At 42.6% G+C, this 25,981-nt stretch overlaps 1 protein-coding gene and 1 long non-coding RNA gene across 7 annotated transcripts in view; one reads left to right on the top strand and one right to left on the bottom strand.

Annotated features, from left to right (window-relative positions):
• Positions 1 to 25,981, top strand: part of sh2d3a (SH2 domain containing 3A) — a 98,003-nt gene that overhangs the window by 18,452 nt on the left and 53,570 nt on the right. For 4 of the 6 annotated variants that reach the window (XM_088418591.1, XM_088418587.1, XM_088418589.1 and 1 more), the window contains exons 2-4: positions 3,755 to 3,872; positions 4,644 to 4,702; positions 4,809 to 4,966. In XM_088418591.1, the coding sequence (XP_088274717.1) occupies positions 4,652 to 4,702; positions 4,809 to 4,966 (209 nt within the window). In that variant the 5' untranslated portion in view covers positions 3,755 to 3,872; positions 4,644 to 4,651. Of the gene's footprint in view, positions 1 to 2,865; positions 2,884 to 3,754; positions 3,873 to 4,643; positions 4,703 to 4,808; positions 4,967 to 8,361; positions 8,518 to 25,981 lie in introns of those variants that run through there. The other 2 variants (XM_088418590.1, XM_088418592.1) reach the window with 2 other exon arrangements.
• On the bottom strand, positions 7,611 to 8,565 carry LOC148420595 (uncharacterized). Its single transcript, XR_015866056.1, has 2 exons — positions 8,227 to 8,565; positions 7,611 to 7,787 (listed from the first exon to the last, which is right to left on the bottom strand). It is a non-coding gene; the product is annotated as an uncharacterized LOC148420595 (long non-coding RNA).

The following is a 25,981-nucleotide window of genomic DNA, read 5'->3' as shown; positions in this document are numbered from 1 at the left end:
CCCTCCCATCTGAACCCGAGTGGTGCATTGTTATTGGACTTCTGTGCTCATCACGGATTGTCCATAATGAATACCATGTTCAAACACAGGTATGTCCATATGTGCACTTGGCACCAGGACACCCTAGGCCGCAGTTCGATGATCGACTTTGTGCTTGTGTCATCGGATTTGCTGCCGCATGTTTTGGACACTCGGGTGAAGAGAGGGGTGGAGCTCTCAACTGATCACCACTTTGTGGTGTGTTGGCTCCGATGGTGGGGGAGGATGCCGGCCAGACCTGGCAGGCCCAAACGTATTGTGAGGGTCTGCTGTGAACGTCTGGCAGAGTCCCCTGTCAGAAGGAGTTTCAACTCCCACCTCCAGACTTTGCTGGAGTCAAGGAAAGAAAAGCCCGATTCTAGGTGAGTCAGTCAACCTGGTATTGTGCATATGTTTTTGATTAATTAGATGCTGGTGGTTTACATTCGCAGCAAAGACAGATTTTTGCACGGGGCGCTGAGAGGGCTTCCTCCGGGGCTGACTACTCCATTGAACGCTTTCTTCTTTTCAATTATTGGCGGATTGCAAACAACGATTAGGAGCATACTGCTACCTACTGAAGGGGAGTGTAGCACGCAAGCCTCACCATCAGCCTAGTTGCCCTCCACTGCATTTCTGTCTCAATAAGCCTATCGTCCAAAAAACGTGTGAAAAGGAAATTAATCTCGTGGCTTGTGCGTATGAGAAATCTTGTGGTGTTCGTTCGAGATGCTTTGTTTGCCTGTGAGTGCTTACAAAAACATTATTTATAGTGCATTTTAGTGCTTAATTCAAACTTGAATTGGTTAGCCATTAGTCCCAAGATTGCTTGTGATGTTAAAGTGAGAAGTAAGAAGATGATTTATGTGAAAACGAAGCTGGAGATAATGAAGAAATACGAAGAAGGCTAAGCTAGACTAGGCTACCCTCATTATGAAATGGAAATTCCCGTAAGAAGCTTGTCATGTCACTTGAAGGTAAATAAATCTTTTCTATATTTTTTATTTATGATGTTATTTAATTGTATACATGTATATTATATATAAGTAGCACTCACTATACATTTTCCTACCAATTTTTAATATGTACATACCTGGGGTTTTACATGCATTAGCTAATTGACCCTTGTGCACCCCTTTTGCAAACAATACTCAAGGCTTTTTTTTCCAAACTTTGTAACTGCTTTTCAAGGTGTAATAACTTAGTTATTTATGAATATTGTTTTTACTTTTAACCATGCAAATTGTTAGATGGCATCAGTTCTATCCATACATATGTGGGTGTAATTTTTTTTTTTTGTCCCCGCCGCCCCCAGGGCGTCAGCACGATACAATACGACACCTGGTCGTTGCACACCTACAATTACATCTCATACATTTGGGGACACTCATACACAAAAACGGAAAAGGGGCATAAACTAAAAATATAAAATAAAATGAATAAAATAAAAAGGCTCACTACATTCTAATCCACATCTATGTCAAGGAAGAAAGTGACAGTAAGGGCTGCCAGTTGTCTCTGAATTTGCTAATGGATCCTTTCAGTGAGAAACGAAGTTTTTCCAACTTTACGACGAAAAGTACATTTTACATCCAGTAACTGTGAGATTGGGGGTCAGGGAGTTTCCATTTCAGCACGGTGAACCTACGAGCTAATAAGGTTGTAAAGGCTAGAGCTCGTTTAAGGGGGCCAGACAGATTCCTGTCAGGAGAAACCCCAAAGATGGCTGAGAGCGGATCAGGAGGAACGGTTTGACCATATGCCCGGCTGAGTGTATCGAAAATCTCCCTTCAAAACACCGTTAATTTGGGGCAGTTCCAAAACATGTGTACATGCTTTGCGAGTGTGAGTGCCCACATCTATTACAAATAACGACAACTGTTGGGTAAATATTTGGCAATCTTGCATTTGTGTATTGTATTTAAAAAAAAGGGGGGGGTCCTGCAAATTCTAAGTCAGTGTGTGGGTATAGAGAGAATAAACATATATTATCGTGCATAAATAATAGCATAAAGAGTGTCCATCACCCTACAAGTGAGGGAACTCGAGCTTAGGGTACGGTGCGAGGCAATGTAGTTCCTCGCCTTTTTCGGAAAAGCCACCTGTTTCCGAATGCCTCCGTCGGTCATGATGAAGAACTTGGTTGGGTAGCAAATTTGTGGTCGAAGTCCCAAGTGGTACAATTCCTTCATGACCTTGCGGTAAGCAGATCGTTGGTCCAGCACTTCTGGTCAGTAATGTGGATTGGTGTATCCTTGTACTTCAGCTTCCCTCTCATCTCTCGTGCCTTGCGCACGACCACCTCGCGGGGGTTGTAGTTGTGGAAGCAGATAACAACCGCCCGAGGTTTAGCATTGGGGCCTGGTTTAGCAGATAGCATACAGTGAGCGTGATCGAGCACTGGAGCTGTTTTCAACATGTCCACGCCAAGTACGTCCACCAGCAGTTTAGAAAAAAATTCTGTTGGCCTTGGCCACTCTACTTCTTCGGTTACACCCAACAGGCAAATGTTATTGCGGCGACGTCTGGTTTCCAGATCTTAGCTCTGAGTATAGAATTATCCTCCACCACCGTCAATAGCCTAATAGACAAATCTCACACTTCTTCACTTGTCACTGTGGCCGAGGTTTCCAAGCTGTTAATCATAGCTAGGATCTTGTCTAATTTAGTTTCCAGGCAGTCAGTGGACGCATTAAGTTCGCCGGCGAGCGACGCTCTGTGCTCTTCCAATGTGGCCTTTAGCATAGCCACAATGGGTTCATTAGCGGCGTCAACATCTGCTTTCTTTTGTTCCTGGTTCCTCATAGTTCTGCTAGTCAGGAGCGCCGAAAAACGTGACTAGTCCAGCATGCCAACAAAACCCTTGTAACTGCTTTTAAAGGCGTAATAACTAAGTTATTTATGATTTTTTTTTTTTCTTTCAAGGACTCAAACTGTTCGGTGGCATCAAATCTATCCATACATATGTAATATTTTATTTTTTTAAATGTATAATTTGCCTAAGTCGAGCTCCGGACTGCTCTCCTCGCAGTGGAGGAGCGCTCACGGTGGATGCAGCATGCATTCATTCCTGGGAGCTCTGCCCCACACCCCACATTATATAAACATTTATACACTTGCTGCTCTAAAAACCACATCATCCTTCTCACTATGTATGTAATATCAACAGTGGCCAGAGGCGGGGCCAAAAGAACAAAGATCAAGCACAAACGTATGAACTGTTAAACTAAATCATCTACAACATTATTTCGGGTGCAGCCCACGCGGCCCGGTACCAGTTGATCTGCGGACCGGTACTGGTCCGCGGACCGGGACCGGTGGGAACAACTGTTCTATCAGATTGGGACAAAATTAAGAGACAATTCAGAGAAAAAAAAAGACACTTTTTTTTTAAATAAATAAAATTTGAATATTTTGGAAAAAAGAAAAAAAAAGTTGTGTCCTTTAATGGAATGTATTTTTGAGGAACACAAGATTTCCTCCATCATAAAAACGTTAAAGTGGAACTCTCTCAATAATAACATATTTTTTACAAGTTGAAGAGCCGAAATCTTTCAAAACAAGTTATCAAAAATGAGAAAAACAGATTATTAAATAATTTTTAGGGTGCAAAAAAATTGATTATTGTGATAGTTTTTTGATAACTTTTTTTTTATATAAAGTGTTTTTTTTAATTATTAATTAGACTTTTTTGGGAGCTTGAAAGTAGCATCTGTGTTAATTCATGTGACTTTAGGGTCTACTGAGTGTGAACGACCAGGAACTGAAGGAGGCGGGGATCGACGACGCCTTGCACAGGGAAACCATTCTGACTGAGCTTCTGAGGCAGACCCAGAAGTTGGACCCTCACATTGGTAAAGTGCTCCAACTTTGCTTAATATCAAATCCTCACGTTTGAACAATGACATGTACCGCGAGAATAAAAACTGATTTTACTGGAATAAAGCGATTTTTTTTTAAACTACCATTTCGAATGGATTTATATTTTTTTCAGGCACACAATGAAAAATGACACAAATAAAGTATTCATTTTTGAAAAAAAAAAAGGTAACATTGTGGGTTAGGGGCGACATGGCTTGGTGGTAGAGTGGTCGTCTCCCAGCCGAGAGGCAGTGTGTTCGATCCCCGACCATCATGACCATGTCAAAGTGTCCTTGAGCAAAACACTGAACCCCTAATTTGCTCCTGATGCTGCGTCATCAGTCTGTAAATGACAGGTTAGTGTAAAGCGTTTTGAGTACCCAAGGTAGAAAAGCGCTATATAAGTGAAAGTTCATTTGTGGGCAGGGTTTTATTTATTATTTTTACAAAATAAAGTGTCAATATTAGAGTCATATTCTGAGACGGCACTTTTAAGAAGTGATGGGAAAATTACGCCTCATAATAAACTTGTGAACGTGTTTTTTACACCTTAAGATGGTGTTTATGGTTTCAGTATAAAAGCTATTGCAACGGAAAAGGTTTCATTTCCATTTTCCACCGCATCTTTTAACTGACAGTGCCCTCTGTAGGAATTGCACTAATTTTCTGAGTGCAATTTTGGACTTGTGAGTGCTATGTAGCTAACTACCGTCTTGGCTAGACGACAAATGTTGCCTCCATTCAAATTCCCCAAATCCTCTCAGGTGTGCAAATGGAGCGCAGGGTGAGCAGGAAGTACTCATTGGGCTCATCCATGGATTTGGTAAGAGCTCAGACGTATCAGACGTACACCGGCGCAACAAAACCGCAAAAAAATAAATAAATAAATAAACTAAATAAGAAACGCAGACGATTACTGCTTGTGGCAGGTGAAGCAGAGCAAGGATCTGTTCCGTCAGAGTGTTCTGCCCCGCCTCCACCGCGCTGACAAAAAACACCGGCTGTTCGCATACTGCACGCAGCTACGGCCCCTGAACGAGAACAGCGCTTCCGGCACGCTGGACAGCTGCCAAGAGAGCCGGCACAGGTAACAAATACCCTCGCAAATGTGAAATCCCACAATCAAATTGTTCATTTTTAGCAGCATAGCAGCTAAATGCTGCTTCACCATGTTTGCTTCGACATCAGGGCTCCACTCATTGGCCCGGGTCTGCAGACCTCAGAGGCCAGACCTACTGGTTTTTATATTCCATTTTCTAATAGCAGGGAAATTAAGCTTCATGAAGCACTTGTAATATTTTTTATTCCTCTAGATCGGGGGTCAGCAACCCGTGGCTCTCGTGTTGCATGTGGCTCTTTAGCAGCTCCCTGGAGCTTTTTCAAAAATGTTTGACAAATGTGGAAAAAGACGGGGGAGAGAAATATTTTTTTGTTTCAATGTGGTTTCTGTAGGAGAAAAAACATGACAGAAACATTCTTAACGTTTTCCAATGCTGTAAAAATGTGTAGAATAAATATTACACTTCAATATTTCAGTCAACGAACAATTACGTCATAGCCTGCGACACGCGTTTCATGAGCCATGGGCCAAAGGGAAAAAGAGAAAAATAACTGAGAAGAACAGAGGATTCAACATTTCTTGGACCAAATCATTTGTTGCCAATTCGGAAGGATTGCCTATATGTTTGCTCTGTAGCGAGAAGTTGTCAAATAAAAAGAGCAATGTGGAAAGGCATTTTCAGGGAAGGCATGCTACATTTGCAGCCTAATGCCCAGTTGGACGCGAGAGAAAATGTGCGATTGCATGACTTAGCTTGCTGTCCTGTGTCAAGATTAAAGTTACATCTTACATGCCCGATGTTGAGAAGCTGACCAGTGATGTCCAAAAAGAGAAGTCACATTGAATGGATGAGAACACAATCCTGTCATAGGCACATATTTAGTAACAACGTGCCTGTTTTTAAAAAGTAATATCTGATTTTTGTCAGTGTATATTTGGAATGCCACTAAGGGTTTATTGTTGTGTTTTGTTGCTCAGGTCTGAGGATAGCTGCGTTGGTTACATGTCAAAAGAGGATGCTTTTTCATTTTACCCTTGCACTGACTTGTTGGCATTTACATAGACATCAAACCTGAACTGTATTGAATTGATTTTATGTACTTTACATTTTCAAAAGGCTGATATTGTATTATTATACTGTAATTGCAGGCTGCGTTTTATTGCACTGTATTGCCCAGATAAGGAGCTTGTTATGGACGTTCCATTTTGTTGTTTTTTTGAATCCTTAAAATAAAAACATTAAAAATCTGATTTCTTTATTTCATTTCATCAAAGTAATGAAACATTATTCCTTAATATTGAAATGAAGTTAGACTTGAGGTGGCATCGGACAACAGAGTAGTCATGTGTTGCATCATTATCAACAGGATGCACTGCAGTAAAAATAAACATTTAATCATGAAGGGTCATTACGTATTAGTAGTTAATATCAGACTAATACAGCTACTATAGAGACATACAACATATTTTGCCTTCATTATAAGGCTTATATAAGGCTTTTCATTTTAATCTTAATTTTTTTGCGGCTCCAGATGAATTTTTTTCTGTTTTTTTTTTGTTTGTTTTGTCCAATATGGCTCTTTCAACATTTTGAGTAGCAGACCCCTGCTCCAGATCAAGGGTGTCAAAATCATTTAATCTTGCGGGATGCATAGAGATTCCTATTATTATTCCTAAGAGGGCAAGACCCATAAAATCATATGTTTGTATAACTTTAAAACAAGAACTTCAAATTCAATAAAACTGTCAAAAATGGTACAAGTACAAAACCACTATTATTCATTAAATATTAGCATTACTTTTCATCATAAAACAAGTTTTTCCTTTTATTGAAAACAATTTAGCTCATTTTAATACTTCACATCGTGGGCCAGATTAAAGCTGTTTGGGGGCCACAACTGGGCCTTGGAGCGTATGTTTGACAACCCTGATCTAGATGGTGCTCTATGATGCAGTGTTAATTGAAAACGTTTCCATGCATTAGCCTTTATCTTTAAACCAAGAGTAACATTTAGAGAGAGAAAAACATATCACAAGTGCTTCATGAACTTAATTTTCCCATCACAACTATTTATGTTCCTTGTATGGGAAAATTGTCATATTTCTACAGAGAAAAAGTTGAAATACTCCAAAATTCAAGTCCTATTTCGAGAAGTCATCAATATTTGAAAAAGAAAAATACGAGTTGTTTTGTATGTATGTATGCATGTATTCACTCATGAGAATCAAGTTGTACTTCTGACAATACAGTAGATTCCACTTTACCAAGATTTGCTTTTTGTTTCAGTATTTTGGGGGATTTTTGTTCCTCGTTTTTCATGAAAATACATATAAAATTAACTTTTTGTGTTAAATAAAAGTCCATTCATGTTAAGAGCTAATGATTAACAGGTAGCTCACACTGTAAAGGTGGTGGTCCAGTCAAGAAAAATACAAAAGGAGGGTGAAATGTAGGACAATAGTGATCAAACAGCACAACATCTACCCCAAAAGATGCCGGCCCACTGGGGATCTGCCCAGTACTGTATGGTAGATAGCGAGAAAGTTATCAAAGATGTTCTTGAAAGAACAATGAATGAATGAAGGAATAGAAAGTATGTAGGTGCACGATATGATAACTTTGCTCAAGCGCCATGTAGAAACAGTGAAAAATTCAAACAGACTCCAGATCTGAGAACCCAAAGTAGCAACAATTGTAAACAAATGAATTAAATACATATGGTCCACCTTGTACAGTATATTCAAATGTTTTCTTTAAAACAAATACATTCATCCATCCATCTTCTACCGCTGTGTTCCGGGGTCGGGTTGTGGGGGCAGCAGCTTGAGCAAGGAAGCCCACACTTCCCTAATAAAATAAAAAAACAGAACACACACACACACACAAAATGGTTCTGAAAGTTTTGGATGATTACACATGACCCTGGATCAAATTAACCCAGAAATATGATTGTTGTTCCTTAGAAATGGCCATGAAACTGGTTAAAAAATATATATTGAATTTTGACCATACACATTTCAGAAAACGTTTGGGTGATTACATATGCCTTGGTTCAAAGTGACCCAAGGACATTATTGTTGTTCTTTGCAAACAAACTTAACGGCTACCTGTGTTGCCTCCACAAGTATCAACCTCTATTTAAAGTATCACTGAAAACATTACTATCAGTACATTTATTCACGCCAGAGCCTCACAGGCAGCGAAAAGGTGTGTTAATTAACAAAATGGTCACCAGAGGTATAACATAATTTTAAAGTAACTGATTAGACACCAGGCGGCAGCGTACTTGATGACAGGTGAAGAGGAGACGCAACTTGTATTGGTATCCGAGGAATGTGCTCAGATAGCGGCTTTTAGGCGTCACAGCCTCTGGCGAAGGAGAGGGAAGTGCTGGGGAAGGCTTGTGGGAACACGCCGGGAAGGAGGCAGGGGAGAGGGAGGAGGAAAATAAAAAAAGAGGGCGGACCGGGTCGAAGGTTCATCTCCCAGCTCATGTCTTCGGTTGTTTTTTTTCTCACGGACTCGAAGTTTGTTCCGGACTACAGGCCGCCAACATACGATAAACATGAAATGACAGGTATGGAGAAGACCGTCAGTGCTTCCTACTTGACTTGTTTTGTTACAAACCTCGCGATGTCCCACGAGATGTTAACAAATTTCCGCGAGAGCCGCTTGCTGTAATATTCACACGCATGCCTCACGTGTGTTACGACATGTGAGAATATCGCTATTATTTTTATTACCAGGAAGTACCACGCTTCTACTTGTAGAGCACGTTTTCACGTTAACTGCAGTGCAATTTGCTCAACAAAGTTTCTGGATATTTAATCCTGGGCCCAGGCAGACGTTCTCCTCGCACGCGCGTGCTCAGGTGTTCTGGACCAACGCCCCTCAATCACGATGTTACTTACTGTGTACCTAACAATAATACGTTTAGATTTAAAGTTATGTGTGACGATTTACAGAACATTTAATGATAGAATGACGTGAAGTGGGTTGCTGGACCCTAAGAGCACTGTAAGACGACCAAAATGCAATCAAAATTAAGTAAATGTACTCGCCGTTCAAAGATATAGTATACTAGTCACTTTTTTTCGTACATTTGAGTCGGCTTTTAACTTATAGAATCAGTTTTATGACCTGTGGCGTAGGTTCAGAATGTGGAAGAGGTGCAACAATTGCTCACTTAATCGTCAATAAAATAAACCTTTATCAAACTAATTTCCAACTATTTTGATAATTGATTGTTTAAACTTACAACTGGCTAAATTCTGTGAATTTCAGCCTTGACTAGTCATTATACTCGGAGATCTCTAGTCCTCCAGGATGGCAGACCGATTTATCTTCGTATATAAGTCTTTTCCAGACATTTTTGGATGACAATGATTGCAATTTTTTGCAGATTTTCTGTCGCATACAAAATCAATAACTTCAAGGAAAATACACTTATTGAGCCGTATTCAGCAGTATTTTGTTTGAAATCAATTTGATAACTACAGTATATTTTATGTGCAATTAATAACCTTAAAAACAATTTTTTTTTACTTGCAGTTGACTGAAAATTACTTCACATTTGCTCACGTCTTGGTTAACAGTAATAACCAATCGAGGGCCATCAATGGTTGTTAAGTGACCTTGAAGACGTGTTGGACGTGTGGTGTCATTTTCAGCTGACTGTAAGTGGCAGAATGTGTTTTGAAGAGCTATTGATTGTACTTAAAAAAATAATTCCATTTTCTACAGTCGCTTATCCTCACGAGGGTCACAGGCTTGCTGGTGCCTATCCAAGCTGTCTTCCAGCAGTAGGTGGTGGACACCTTGAACTGGTTGGCAGCCAATCACAGGACACAGAGAGACGAACAACCATTCACGCACCCAATCACACTTAAGGACAAGTTAGCATGTCCAATACACCTGCCATGCATGTTTTTGGAGTGTGGGAGGAAGCTGGAATGCCAGACAAAATGAGTTTACTGCTGAAAAAAGCCAAATAAGTGTATATAAACATGTATACAGTATTTCCACACTGAGAAAGATTGTTTGGTTTTCAATGTCGTGCTGCACAGATTTGGTCACACACTTTCTCAAGGAGGTACAGCATGACGATATTTGCTGAGTTTACTCTTTCCTTTAATTCTTTCAATCCCAAAGACATTTTTACAAATCAAGCCAATCAATCACATGCAGTTATTTATATTGTTTGGGCTAAAGAAGGGTGTAAAAATGTCTGAAAAAGAATTAAGTACTAAAGTAATTGATGACGTTTGATAATGAAGTGCTGAGTAATCCATTACTTTTTAAAATAAGAACTGAAGTAATGGATTACTTTAGTTAGTGTCACGGGGGTGCGCGGCGGTTGTGGAGGCCGGCGTTGTTGCGGAGGAGGAAGACCCAAAAGCAGGAGGACGTTGAAATGGGGGCTTGATGCAATCCATATTTATTAAGAAACAGGAACAAAGCGGAAGAAAACAGAACGGCAAAAACACTAACTAAGGGCGCAGGCAGGCTGGTTGAACAGAAAACAAAAACGACGGGCAGGCTAGCGGGAAAACACGGGGCAGATTTACGACGGGAGATGTGACCATGACATGGCAAGACAGTATGACACTGATCCGACACGGGCTGTAACGAAAACCAGGTTTAAATACATTCACAAACTAATCAGACAAACACACGGCAGCTGGGCAGGGACAAAAGGCAAAGGGAGCGGATTGGAGGACACGAGGGGCAGGTAACGCGGACAGGTGGACTAAATCAAAACTAATGCAGGGAGACACGAGAGGAGCAGAAACAGGAACTATATACGTAAACAGAAAGGAACAGAACCCCTCAAAATAAACCCACAACCCAAAGTCCAACAAACCATGACAGTTAGTACAACACTAAAGTAATAAACTACTTTAGGTCAGGAGTATCAAGATTCTAGAGTTTTATTGTCAAATGCATCGTAATGGAATTCCTATTCTGTTCACTTCCCAGAGCAAACTACATTCCATAATCAAGCAAATAATAAAGTAGGCAATAAAACAAACAAAAAAACAGTAATAGAGAAATAAGGAAAGTAATAATGAACCACTAATAAAAGAATAGACTTACATTCTGAGCATATTATGGAGTAGATGGAGTGGAAGAAACTGCATACATATGAGGATGATAGTGCAAAATATCACAGAGTGCAAAATATTACGTATTTAGCAGCTTTCCTGCACTGTGCAGGGTTTGTAATGTGCATGAGGTAAAATGACTGATGATGAGGCAGATTAGTCCGAGAGGGGTTTGTTTAGAAACCAAATGGCCTGTGGGTAGAAGCTTTTTGCCAACCTGGTAGTCCTGGCTCTCAGGCTCCTGTAGCGTCTGTCTGATGGCAGCAGTTCAAACAGGTTGTGTTGTGGGTGAGTATTGTCCCTGATGAATTTGTGTTTCTTCTGGAGAACCCTGGTGTGGTAAATGTCCTGCAGTGAGGGGAAGGCTGCTCCACAGATGCGCTGTGAGGTCTTGATCACACTTTGGAGAGCCTTCCTGTCTTGTGCTATACAGTTGTCATACCAGACTATGATGGAAGTGGAGAAGACACTTTGGATTCTACATCTGTAGAGGTTGTTGAGAATCTTTGCTGGCATGCCAAATTTCTTCAGTCTCTTGAATAAGTACAGTCTCTTGAAACTTCTTCATGATCTGTCGAGTGTTTTGGGACCAGTTTAGATCCTCACTGATGTAGGTGCAGAGGAATTTGAAGACTTTCACCCTCTCCACATCTGTCTCATTGATGAATAGTGGTGGTTTGTGAAGCTCCAATAACCGCCTTGGGTCTCTGATCAGTTTTTTGGTCTTGTCTGTGTTGAGGTGGAGATTGTTCCTGCGACACCAGGCCACAAGATCTGCCACCTCTTTTCTATATGGTGTCTCAACCCCACCAGTGATCAGCTTGATGACTGTAGTTAGACCTGCGTGCTTAATTATGCTGGTGTTGTTTTGGGAGGCAACACAGTCATAGGTGAAGAGTAAAGGAAGGGGCTCAGCACACAGACCTGGGGTGTCCCTGTGCTTACTGGTGCTGGATGTGTAGTTGTAGACTCTGACTAGACTGGGGTCTGCCTGTGAGAAAGATCAGCACCCAGTTGCAGAGGCAGGGTGCCAGACCGAGTGTAAGGATTTTATCGGTCAGTTTGTCAGGGATGACTGGGTTGGATGCTGAGCTGTAATTGACAAAGCGCATACTTACATACGTGTCCTTGTCCTCAAAGTGTGTGAGCGCTGTGTGGATGGCAGATATGATTAGGGTGAGCACTAGGGTGTCAAACTCGTTTAAGGCAGGCAGGTCACTGTGTGTTGCTTGGGGACAGGCACTACGGTGGTAACCTTGAAGCAGGTGGGGACAGAGGCTTGTGCAAGGGACAGCTTAAAGATATCTGCAAACACATCAGGTAGCTCTGGTGAGCAAGCCCTGAGTGCACAGTTGGGGATGCTATCTGGACCGGCTGCTTTTCGTTGGTTTGTTCCGCTCATAACCTTGCACACACCTGCTGGTGTCACCATGAGAGGAGGGTCCTGTGCACACTCCATGCCCAGCATCCTTCTCTGCTGATCAGGATTCTTATCGTCAAAGCGGGCATAGAACTCATTCAGCTCATCTGGCAGTGTGGCTTGGCTGGATGTAACTGTGCTGCAGCTCTGTCGATAGTCCGTGGTGTGCTTAAGTCCTTCCCACATCCGTCGAGGGTCCGCGGTGGAGTAATAACCCTCCAGTTTTCTGCCTGTACTGTCTCTGGCCTCTCTGATGGCTCTACTCAGGTCATATATGGCCCTTTTGTAGTCCTCAGCGGTGCCTGAAACAAAAACAGATGTGCTTGAACCTAATTTGGCCCTCACATCACAGTATATCCAGGGCTTTTGGTTGGTATATATTCTAAGATGTTTAGTAATGGTAGCTGTCTCTATGCATGTGCCAGTGTAGCTAGTAACTGCGGAAGCATGCTCATCTAAATTTCCAGTGTCAGTGTCTTCACACACGGCTGCGGTTTTAAACACATCCCAGTTTGTACAGTCAAAGCCGTTCTGAAGCACTAAATCAGTTTCATCAGTCCGCACTTACCAGGGGAGCTTGCTTGCAAAGTTGTCTGTAGGCCGGGTACAGGAATATGGAGATGTGGTTAGCTCCTCCAAAGTGAGGTCTTGGGACAGCCATGTAAGCAGCTTTCACATTGCTATAGACTTGGTCCAGGATGTTATTTTCCCAATGGCGGAACGCTTACGTGCTGATACTACTTAAGAAAAACAGTCCTGAGGCCACAGTGGTTGAAGTCCTCCGCTGTGATGAATACAGCCTTCGGCTGTTTGGTATCCAAGCACCATCGTTTACTCACGTAAACACAAACGCCGCCACTTTTGTGTTTCCCGGAAGCTACTGTCCAGTCCCCTCTGTAAACAGTGTGTGTTTCTAGCTCGATTGTAGAGTCTGGTGTATCCTCTGTCAGCCAGGTTTTAGTGAAAGTGAAAACACAACACTCTAATCTCACGATGAGTGCTATTCCAGGTTCTCAGCTCGTCAATCTTATTCCCGAGTGAGCAAATGTTAGCTAGCAGCAGGCTGGGTACCGTTGGTCTAGCAGCCCTTGCTTTCAGCCTAGCACAGGCTTCGCCTTTTGCCTCATTTCCGCCTTAGCCATTTCGGCTGCCGGCTGGTCAGTCCGTCCCAAGCTGGGGCTGCTGCATCATCCAGGCGTATTAGAAAGCCAAAGTCCACGAGGCTAAATGCAAGTTCGTGATGAACTTTACGGAGATTAAGTGGTTAAATGGTAGATGTTTTATAGGTGTGATAAGTCATTTATTGTCACGGGGGTGCGCGGCGGTTGTGGAGGCCGGCGTGGTTGCGGAGGAGGAGGACCCAGAAGCAGGGGAGCGTCGGGACAGGGGGTTGATGAAATCCATTTATTTATTAAGGAACGGGAACAAAAACGGGAGAAAACAGGACGGCAAAAACACGAACTAAGGGCGCAGGCAGGCTGGTAGGACAGAAAACGAAAACGACGGGCAGGCTAGCGGGAAAACACGGGGCAGACTTACGACGGGAGAGACACGGGAGATGTGACCATGACAAGACATGACATGACAATGATCCGACAAGGGCTGTAACAGAAGCTAGGTTTAAATACATTCACAAACTAATCAGAAACGCACGGCAGCTGGGCAGGAACAATAGGCAAGGGGAGCGGATTGGAGGACACGAGTGGCAGGTAACGCGGACAGGTGGACTAAATCAGAACTAACGCAGGGAGACACGAGAGGAGCAGAAACAGGAACTATATACGTAAACAGAAAGGAACAGAACCCCTCAAAATAAACCCACAACCCAAAATCCAACAAACCATGACATTTATGAACATTTTTATTACTTTCAACCACTCAAAATGTTCAGTGGCATCAGAGCTATCTATACACATATTGATTTTGTTTTTTTAATTTCATTTTTTCCCTCTATTGACAATTACAGTACAGTCAGCCCCCGGCTTACGAGCACCCTGATTTGCGAACAATTCGCCTTACGAGCGTGAATCAGGGAGATTTTTGTCCTCCGCTTACGAACAAACCTCTCGCCTTACGAGCATTCCGACAATCCAGCCTTTGATATATAGAAATGTTTTCGCCTAACTGCGTCAACAAATTTAGCAGTTGCGTCATTTAAATCATCAGCAGATACTTGTGGCGGTAACGTGAACGCTATTGGTCTTACAACGTCACACTGACTGTCTCACTCACGGTGTCTAAATATATTACCATTTAAGTGTAGTGTTTGTACAGCTAAAGGGAAAAACAGCTGACATGAAATTAAATGTGCCGATTGCAGGACAAAGAATTGTCATTGGTTTAAATGTGTGGGTTTTTTAAATTAATTGTCAATACATTCCAACCGTTTAAAAAAAAGTGTGAATAATTATCAGTCAGTCAAGGAGACGGCAATATGCTATTGGTCGATTAAGGTCACCCGGTCTCACTCACGGAGATGCTATTGGCCGGCGTCACACGTCAATCACAGAAATGCCGATATGCTATTGGCCGAACGCCTTTATCTAGCTTGATGGGACAGGATGGAAGGAAGTAGAGAAAATGAGTGAAAAACGGAATGTTTTGAAGACTTTGCAAACTTTATCTGTTAGACATAGCTTCTAAAATTACTAGCAGCGGTAAAGGAAGAAATAAGAGGATGATATTTTAGTATCTCCGTGATTTGCACCCTGACTGAAAAAGTTACTGTAACACTGTAAGACCAATAGCCTGCCACGTTAATCTCTGACCCTGTTACGGGTGGAATTACAGTGCTGTCTAAAGGTTGTTCAACATAACTGCATGTAATGTTAGACGGCAACCTCCCGGCATGCTTTGGCATGCTTTGGGACAGCGCCATTGTTGCAATTCTGTGAGTTGAAACCAGCAGTGAATTGTTGCTCGAACAAGCTATAAGTGTGGCGCCTGGTAAACACATCATACACATGGTTAATACAACACACACATACCCTCCCCTCCGCCTCCACCCAGCTCAATTCACGTCGGGAAAAACAGCTGACGTGAAATTAAACGTGCTGATTGCAGGACAAAGAATCGTCACAGGTTTAAATGTGTTTTAATCAATAAGATGTCAATACATTCCAACCGTTTAAAAAAAAAGTGCGAATAATTATCAGTCAGTCAAGGAGACGCCAATATGCTATTGGTCGATTAAGGTCACCCGGTCTCACTCACGGAGATGCTATTGGCCGGCGTCACACGTCAATCACAGAAGTGCCGATATGCTATTGGCCGAACGCCTTTATCTAGCTTGATGGCACAGCTGGTTGGGATGGAAAGCAGTAGAGAAAACCCTGACTGAAAAAGTTACTGTGACACTGTAAGACCAATAGCATATCTGCTTTACCGTATTGACTTCGAGCGTTCATTTCTGCTCCTCTCGGCTTATCTCAGCTCAAGTCACGTCTCTCCAAAGGTAAATGTCATTTTAACTTTGTACTTGTTATTTAATGCAATTGTACAGTAGGTTATGTCACTCAATACTAACATATGTATACAGCGTTATGTTTTAACCTAAGGCTACTGCGAGGTTGCACGCATTCACGAATTAACATGGGTTTGGATTGCCCGCTATACGAGCAATTCGAGATACGAGCGTAGCCGCTGAACGGATTAAGTTCGTAACCCGGGGGCCCACTGTACTGCTTTAAAAAAAATGTTTTGTTTTGCTGCGTCAATAAAAATCAACTGTTGATTCACTATCAGCTGCGATATTTTCGGATGGTACATAAAATCATTGCTGAGGGGTGGTACTTTGCCGAATCCTTTGAACTGTCTTCGCAACAAAAGTATGAAAGCAATGTGCATCATGGTTTATGTAGCCTAAGACTACATCTCCCAACTGGGAGCTGTCTGGAGGAATTGCTGGGGTGGCAACTGTTGGCTCTGGATTAGACACATTGAGATATGCAGCATTTGACACTTTGGTTTGCGACATGAATGAGTGGGGTATGCCACTAGATGGTGCTGGTGGTTTAAGTTTTGGTTTATGGTCAAAAGTGGCCTCTCTATTGATCTGTGGGTAAACTGGAACCATGTTTAGTTCTTTGTCATAATCTTCCAATTTAGCACGAGCAGCTTGTATTTCTCTTTCTGACTTTAAACGCTCAAGTCGCAAATTTTGTGCTTCCATACCCCTTTTATATTGTTCCTCGATGTTTCTTTATTTCTCCCTTTGCATAATTTCATCCTGCTTAATTTTATATTCTGCTTCCTCTGCTGCCTATTCTGCCGATGCCTCTATCCTTTTGGCTGTGATACTGGAGAATTCTGATCAACTACTACTGATGTTTGATAACGAGGCAGTACCGTAGATGGAATGGGCATATTCATTGGACAGGAGTTGATCAGAGTTGATGAAGTTGCTGCTCTTCTCTATTTGCATCAAACTCTTCTATTTCTGTTATACGTTCATTTATGATTCGCATAATGTCTTTTGTTACTGCTTCACATGCATACATTTTGCGTCTTGCTTCAGGACATGGTGAAGTACTCTCTCTTAATTCACTATAGACTGTCATCGTGTCGTGCATTCCCTTTTCGATGTCATCCGCCATTGAACACAGCCTTTGCTCTGATAAGTCCGTCTTTAACTGTTGTCTAGATGTTCTGATAAGTTCTTTCCATCGCTCATAAATACTGAGCAACCATTTATTTCTTTTAGTCATCTCGTCTTGTTGGTAGGCTAGCATTTTTTCCGTTAACACACGAGGCCATTCCGATCGCCTAGGTAATGTTGACCCTGATGTATCCTGCTGTTTGCTCAGCTCATTTAACTCACGTTCATCTGTTGATATGCTGTCAACAGTTCCTTTAACAAGCGACGCGCTTGCGCCATCCATTTCTGTTTGTGGCTTTAGAGTTTGCTCTTCGATGCCATCCATTTTCCGTGTAGTTTAGTTGTTCGCTCACCGTTCTTTCGCCGTTGTAGCTCCACCACATTAGCCGCCATTGCTGCTCACCCTTTAGCCGTTGTAGCTCCACTTTAGTCGTTGTAGCGCCACGTCTTTATTGAGCAGCCCGGCAGGAGCAGAGGTAAGCATAGTGCAGCACTGACAGTACAGTATTTAGCATGGTATTGGCCACTTGATTGCAACATTGAAACTTTTTTTTTTTGGCAGACGAGTATTGCCGTGAAGCGAGGGACACGCAGTGTAAAAAAAGAATAATAAAGGTGCTGTCGGAGAAAATATTGGCTCTGCCATATCCCAAATAATTGAACGTTCTCAGCAATGCTCTCCTTTCCAGATCCACTATAAAGTACACACCAAGCTCACTCCCCCTCCCCTTGCCTGATACTGTTGCGTGAAAAGTGAACTTCATCTTGACCTCGCGACAAAACGCCTCACGTAGAGCGTAAACGACGCGCTCCATCTGAACGCAGCATAACTGTAGCAGACCCCCCGATCAAGGTTGATGCTTTACTGGTGAATTTTGATCTTTTATTGATGAGGGACATTGTCTTTCATTGCCATCATCGTCACTTTCACCATAATTACAGTACATACATCTGGATCTCCGTCACCGTAAGAGCTGAAAACAATATTCAAACATGTACAAATATAAACTCAAAACATTATTCCGATTGTAATCAAACACCCATGAAATGAAATTCAACAGGTAAGAAGAACACACCTTTTGCCTCTTCAGAGGGACTTGCTGGCTACCATTCAAACTCAAAGCTCCGTGCCAACAGACAAATCAAGCTACCTTTCATATATACTGCAAAACCGGAAGTGCGAAGGAAAAATAAAAGTGACCGATACAAACTGCAAGATGCCTTTCAGGCATCAAATTCTTAGAGGAAAACATGGCCGTAAATTCTAAGCGTATGGTTATTTACATATATATACCGCATTTTCCACACTATAAGGCACACCCAAAAGCCAGATTTTTTTTTTAAAAAAGCTTACGGTGCGCCTTATATATGGATCTAATCATGTGCTGACTGCATAAACTATAGTTTATGCCTAAAAAATCCAGTTCAAACCGACCTGGCCTGAGGGTATCAAAGCCTACACGGCCCAGCGCAATTAATTAACTTGATTTGCAGGCCCAACACAATTTTTTTTTTTTTTTGAGGACTTAAGGGTGTGTGGTCCCACACTCATATTTGTCGTTTAAATTTCCCAGTCTTTCATTTATTCATAACTTCTTTGTGCTCCTTATCGTAATAGCAGGTCAAAAACATATAATGCATGCAAAGGAAAAAAATTAAAAAGACAGCTGCAACACACGTTCACCTGCGCTTAGCTCCCCACTCACACCGTTGCATGTTTTTTGTTTGAATTTCCCTGACTTTCGTTGATTCATAACTTCTTTGTGCTCCATATCGAAATAGCGGGTCAAAAATATATAATGCACACCGAGGAAAAAATTAAAAAGACAGCGGCTTCACTTCACCCGCGCTTGGCTCCAAACTCATACCCTTGCATGTTTGTCATTTAAATTTTCCTGACTTTCATTAATTCGTAACTTCTTTGTGCTCCATAACGAAATAGCTGGTCAAAAATATATAATGCATGCCAAGGAGAAAATCAAAAAAATTTCGGCGCCGCGTTCTCATGCATGGCTTGATCTGGATCTATTCTGCGCTCTGCGGCTCCTGTTTAGTAGTTAAATAGCAATTACCAATAACGCATTCTCTGTTTTATCTGACTTTTTTTGAATAACAAATATTTCTCAGTATAATATCCATATATAATATCCATGCACCAAACAACAGTTCAGAGTACCTATCCTTTTTTGGAGTCCTTGGAGTGTGTGCTGGAGAGCGCTCCCCCAGGGTACTCCTTCTTCTGCTGGGGGACTTCAATGCTCACGTGGGCAATGACAGCAAGACCTGGAGGGGTGCGATTGGGAAGAACGCCCCTCCCCCCCTTCCCCCTGATCTGATCCCGATTGGTGCTTTATTATTAGCTTCTGGGCTAGTCACGGATTGTCAATAACAAACACCATGTTCAAACATAGGGGTGTCCATATGTTCACTTGGTACCGGGACGCCCTCGGCCGCAGTTCAATGATCGATTTTGTGGTTGGATCATTGGATTTGCGGCCGCATGTTTTGGACACTCGGGTGAAGAGAGTGGTGGAGCTGTCCACTGATCACCACCTTGTGGTGTGTTGGCTCTGATGGTGGGGGAGGATGCCGGTCAGACCTGGCAGACCCAAATGTATTGTGAGGGTCTGCTGGGAACAACTGTCAGAATCTCCTGTCAGAAAGAGTTTAAATTCCCACCTCTGGCAGAATTTCTCCCATGTCCCGGGGGAGGCGTTTGAGTCAGCGTGGACCATGTTTCATGCCTCCATTGTTGATCGGAGTTGTGGCCGTAAGGTGGTCGGTGTCTGTCCTGGCAGCAATCCCTGAATCCGCTGGTGGACACCAGTGGTGAAGGATGCCGTCAAGCTGAAGAAAAAGTCCTATTGGGCCTTTTTGGCCTGTGGGACACCGGAGGCAGCTGAAGGGTACCAGCTGGCCAAGCGGGTGTGGAATTAATTCGGTGAGGCCATGGTAAATGACTTCTGGATGACTTTGAGGAAAGTCTGGTCCATCATTCGGCGTGTCAGGAGGGGGAAGCAGTGCACCATTAACACTTTGCACAGTGGGGATGGGGCGCTGCTGACCTCAACTCAGAACGTTGTGAACCAGGGGGTAGAATACTTCGAATACTTCCTCAGATCCACTGACACATCTTCCTCTGAGGAATTAGGGTTAGGTAGTAGTGATGGGAATACCGGCTCTTTTTAGTGAGTTGGTTCTTTTGGCTCGACGCACAAAAAAAGAGCTGGCTCTTTCGGCTCCCAACCGGCTCCTCAGATTTTTGTTACTTAAATTAATTTACGACCAAAAATAATGTAAAATTATGTGTAAAATGAGTTAATAATGTAAAAAACATACAGTATATAAAATATGTATTATTTATGTGGCTTTATTTATATTCTTCTGAACATACTCAACATGGAGTACAACATGGAGTGCTGCAAAAAATAAATTATAAAGTACAAAAACAAAGACCCATCCAAAACAAGGTCAACAAAAAGTTCTGATCTCTGATTGTGTACATTTATACACTCTTAACTATTTACAGTAAAACAACATAAGTAAGCTTTGATTATCAAACAACAAATTATAAATTAACACATCACTATTAGGTAGGACAAGCACCGACTGGCCAAGTGGCGTGCAGCTTCGGTGGCCGCTGAAGCAAAAACTCAGGTGTAGGAGGAGTTCAGTGAGGCTATGAAAAACGACTTCTGTACGGCTTCAAGGAAATTTTGGTCCACCATCCACATCCTGCTCACTGCAGCAGTTCATGGCCCAGTGTGAAACGGCTGGGATAGAGATCAGCACCTCCAAATCTGAGACCATGGTCCTCAGTCGGAAAAGGGTGGCGTGCCCTCTCCAGGTCAGGGATGTGGTCCTGCCCAAAGTGGAGGAGTTCAAGTATCTTGATGGATCATGAGATCGACAGGCGATGGATCGGTGCAGCATGTGCTGTAATGCTGACTCAATACCGGTCTGTCATGGTGAAGAGAGAGCTGAGCCGAAGGGCAAACTCTATTTACCAGTGGATCTACATTCTTGCCCGCACCTATGGTCACATGCTGTGGGTCGTGACCGAAAGAACGAGATCCCGGATACAAGTGAACGAAATGAGTTTCCTCCACAGGGTGTCCGGTCTCTCCCTTAGAGATAGGATTAGGAGCTCGGTCATCATGGATGGACTCAGTGTCGAGCTGCTGCTCCTCCGCATTGAGAGGGTCCAGTTGAGGTGGTTCGGGCATCTGGTTAGCATCCCGGACGCCTCCCTGGTGAGGTGTACCATGGGGAGGAGGCCCCAGGGATGACCCAGGACATGCTGAAGGGACTATATCTCTTGGGAACCCCTTGGGATCCCCCCCGGCGGGGCTGGATGAAGTGGCTGGGGAGAGAGAAGTCTGGGCTTCCCTGCTGAGGCTGCTGTCCCCACGACCAAAGAAAATGTGGAAGAAAATGAATGGATGGAATAGTAATACGCTTCTGGGTACTTATCCCGTCATGTTTTTAGTGGATAGCGGAGGTGACAAGTGTTGTCCAGCACTATTTTTGTTTGTTTTCAACATTTTTTTTTAAATTTCTTTTTTTATATTTTTAACTTGAGCAATAAGGGTTGAGGATCTGACAGTGCACAGTATATTGCACTTGTCACCATGGTAATAAACAAGCCACAAGTTGTGAAAAGGAAAAAGAATCTCTTCCAGTTTCATCGCTTGTTCTTCTATTTGAATGTACTCCGGCAGCCATTCCATTTTAAAAGAAGCGCATTTCTTTTTTACTTTAGCTTGGTGAGTGAATGTGTCGCTGGTCATTTGTTTTGCCAGCAAAAGGGGTTAGCACTTGTGTCTCTTAATTCGTCACTGTTGTTAGCTAGCTAAACTGCACCGGGTGTATATCCAGCAAACGTATGCAAGAACTGTCAATGCGTACGATTGCCTGCATAGTGTAAATGAAACATCGTATCATTCACTGGACACTTGTCACTCGCTGAGTCACTGAGTCACAATGCAAAATAGTACAGAAAAAATATTATTAGTTTGATTAATCAGATAAAATGAGTTCTAATTCTCAGGCATGGATATAGATATTTAATTCGTTTGTATTGCATTTTTTTACGTGCATCATAGATTTTATTTTGTGTGAGTGTGCGAGCAATGCGCAATTGCACAAGCGGTTGCAGCTTAGAGGGATCCCAAGCATGCACAGACTGGGATTTTTTTGAAGGAGGCTTGGAGAGCAGGGTTGTGGCAATCACAGATTACATAAAATTCTGCATATTGTTACGTCCCAGTCTAGGGGTCTAGGACATAACATGAGTAATGGGCCCCGCCTTCCCCAACTCCCAAGCAGCCAGCCGATAACCCAAAGGTTTGGAAAACAAAAGATACATTTATTTACATTACAAAAGGGTTACTAAAAGAGTGAAGCAATTACCTCAGGGTGAACCAAGGCCAAAACAACAAACAAAACAATCTGTCTCTGCAATAACCAAACTAACCTAGAAAAAAAAACAACCAAAAGACAATAAGCTTACCTCCCTAGCTCCAAAAACAGGAGGAAAGAAAATATACAACAAAAACGGCGGTTCACCCCTACTGCCCGGTTTCAAGACTAGTAGTACGAATGCGTGGCTGGTTGGAAGTGAAGGAGGACGAGAGTTGTCTGCCGTCTCCTCTTAATATATGGCAGGTGTGCGACCTCCAATCAGCAGCAGCCAATCGTGGGCTTTCCTGGAGCCGACCAATTCGTGGACTGCTGGGGCACACCTAAAAAAAAAGATGCCAGGAAACAGGGAAAAAGAAACAAAGCAGAGAGCAAGACCCCTGAGTGACCCCACCCGTAACAATATCATCTAACATTCCTCCGAGGACATTCAAGAAGTATCCCAATTCAAAACCTTGGATCACATTACACTGGTATGAATAATCGTGGAACCTGAGCTGATTCGGGACCCCAGCCAACCACACGAGGAAGTAGATAGATAGTCAATGATAGTTTATTCACTGAAAACGCACGGCAGGCGTGGAAACAAAAACAGTCCCAAAAGGTAAAGTATCAAATCCAAATCACAAAGTACAAATCCAAAGTGTCTCAACGAAGAAGAACTCGGGATAAGAAAACAAGAGACATGGCAAGGATGCTTGGAGTGTGGCGAAATAATAACCCAGCAACAAGCTCTCCTGCGCCGGCCGATTTTAAAGCCTTCATGGTGTACTGTAAAGACAGTCTACAAGGCATCCTTTATGACAAGGGGACTGTGAACTCAGCCTTAACAAATAGCAAAACTTAAAAGCAGAAAACAAAACAGGCACAAGTCAAAAGCAGAAACCAAAACACACACATTCAAACCAGTATGGAAAACAGACACACAGCTTTTCAACATGGGGACCTGGACAATGTAATTAAACTCAACAGACAGATTAAAAATGACATAAAATCAAAATCCTCACTGGTCAGGCATCCAGGTCCAGACATAAAATATCGACTAATCCAGCCACCTTTGAAGACTCTCTGAACTCCTTCTACACATGCTTTGACATCACTGACCACACTGCCCTCTGCAATGAGCTGCTTAATGCACTGCCCTCCCATGCTCCATTTCAGCCTCCATTCACAGAGTAGGATGTGCGCCGGGAGCTGAGCAGGTGTAAGGTGGGCAAGACATCGGGCCCAGATGGCATCCAGGTCAAGGTGCTAAAATTATGCGCCATGGAGCTGTCACCAATCCTGTACTCCATCTTCTGGGATTCCGTCAGGACAGCATTCATTTCCACTGCCTGGAAAACTTCCATAATCATTCTGGTTCCCAAGAAGCCCCGCCCACCTGAGCTGAATCACTACAGACCTATTGCACTCACCTCCATCTTAATGAAATGCCTGGAAAAACTCATCCTCTACTCCATCTTCCCTGTGGTCAGACCTCTGCTAGACCCACAGGGCCAGGTGGGGAACAGAGGACGCTGTGGCATGACTCTTCCACGCCCTTCTGCAACATCTCGAATCACCTGGCACCTCTGCATCCATACTGGTGGTCAATATTTGTGTACAAAGAGGCCATATCAAGTGTCACCATACAGCAGTTTGACACATCTGTGATGTCTCCGAGTTTGCATAATATATCAGTTGTGTCCTCAATGAAAGATGGAAGGTCACTAGAGGCTTGTTGAAATAGTCCACAAATTGTGAGCTTGGCTCAGTTAAAGATCCTTTGCCTGAAATGATGGGTCTCCCTTCAGGATTTCTCAAGTTCTTATGTACTTTTGGGAGCATGTAGAAGCATGGAATTTGAGGTTTCTCATTCAACAAAAAGAGTGTCAAAACCAGCACTAAGGACAAGTAATAATAATATTTAGTGGTGGTCTGTGACTTTCACACGTTCGCCTTCTGTGATGTCAGACTCTCGAATAAATACCCCTCATGCACACACAATGGTGGTCACAATCAAGCCTTTTCAATATTCTCACAATTTTTCTTGATATCTTCATGCTCTCTTTCTCTTCGCACTGAGATGTACAGTGTATCCACTCAGGTGTTCCCAAAAGTTTTTTTTAAAAAAATTGTAGCACATTGAGGAGCTCTCTTTACCTTCGAACTGAGACGTACAAAACTCTATATCCACTTGGGTGTCCCAAGAAGGTTTTAAAAGCACCGTAGCGTGTGTGTCCAGCCGTGCTTTGGTGTCTCGTTGCTGCCTTGGTTAAACAATTGAAGTTTTCAAATCCGGTGTAGCTCCAAACACTAAATTGATCCTTTGCAAACAAAAGGCATTCCCAGCAGAACTATTTGCCAGGTTTCACGCCCCTGGTAGCCGAGATGGAAAAACGGCAGTTTCACTCACGCCCCTGGTAGTCCAGTCAGAAAAATGGCCAAGTCGGAACAGGTTAGCTAATAGCTAAGCTAAGCCTTTAACACAATCAGCCAAAGCCAACACCACGTAGCTTGGTTGTTGAGCATTGCACCGCCTTTTTGCAATAAGGAGCCACTCGTTTAACATGACTCCTCTAGATGGTGATCTTATGACTCAATTGGCTATTGAGGCAGTCTATTAAATATATGGGCTCGTTTATATGTGTCTTTGCACACGGCACAGAAGGCCTGCAACTAACTAGCGCCTCCGGGAGCAGCGACATAAGTTAGCTTAATTCTAATTGGCTAAAAAGTCCAACTTAAAACTACAACACCAGAAGGAGCGTAACCAAATGGATATAATGTGACAAAAAAAGAACAGAATACAGTGATCCCTCATTTATCGCGGGGGTTACATTCCCAAAATAGCACGCGCAAAGTGAAATCCGTGAAGTACTCAGCTTTATTTTTCTTATTATTTTACAATGCAATATACATTATATTTTAAAGCCCAAAATTTATTTAAAACAATAATTTTAATATAGTAATACAAGGTTGGAAACATTGTCACTCACGTATTTCATAGTCCCAGTTGTGCTGCTCCGCTTTAGTGTCTGTTTCTACTGAAGGCGCAGGAGTGTTTCTCTGAGAGAAGAACATTGTTATGGGTAGATGTTGGCGCTCTTTCTTTTTCTGAGCAAGAAGATTTTTATAAACGGATATGCCCGGACATCGAATTAAAGAGAAGACTCTGATAACAATACACTTGAAATGTTAATTTATTACAAAAGAAATCTAGGTAAAAGTCAGATTTCCAAAGCTGGGCATTTCTTTGTTCCTGTCTGTGTGCCTACATTAGTGTGTGTGTTTGCTCTCGGCATGCCTACAAGTCACGTGATCGGCTCCCAGAGACCAAGGTGTCAATCAATGTGCTTACTAGCATGTTTTTAACGTATGTGCACACAGGCGGTTACTGGAGAGACACAGGAGAGACAAAAGCCAGTTTATGGATCCTCTTGCATTTTGTAATAAATTGACAAGCGAAAAACCAATACATTACAGCGTCAATATTTTATTTCTAGACAACAGTAAAGCC

This window comes from Hippichthys cyanospilos, chromosome 7 (assembly GCF_059441005.1).
Source record: "Hippichthys cyanospilos isolate Australia breed blue-spotted pipefish chromosome 7, RoL_Hcya_1.0, whole genome shotgun sequence".
NCBI lineage: Eukaryota > Metazoa > Chordata > Actinopteri > Syngnathiformes > Syngnathidae > Hippichthys > Hippichthys cyanospilos.
This window is presented reverse-complemented; position numbering and strand designations above follow the sequence as displayed.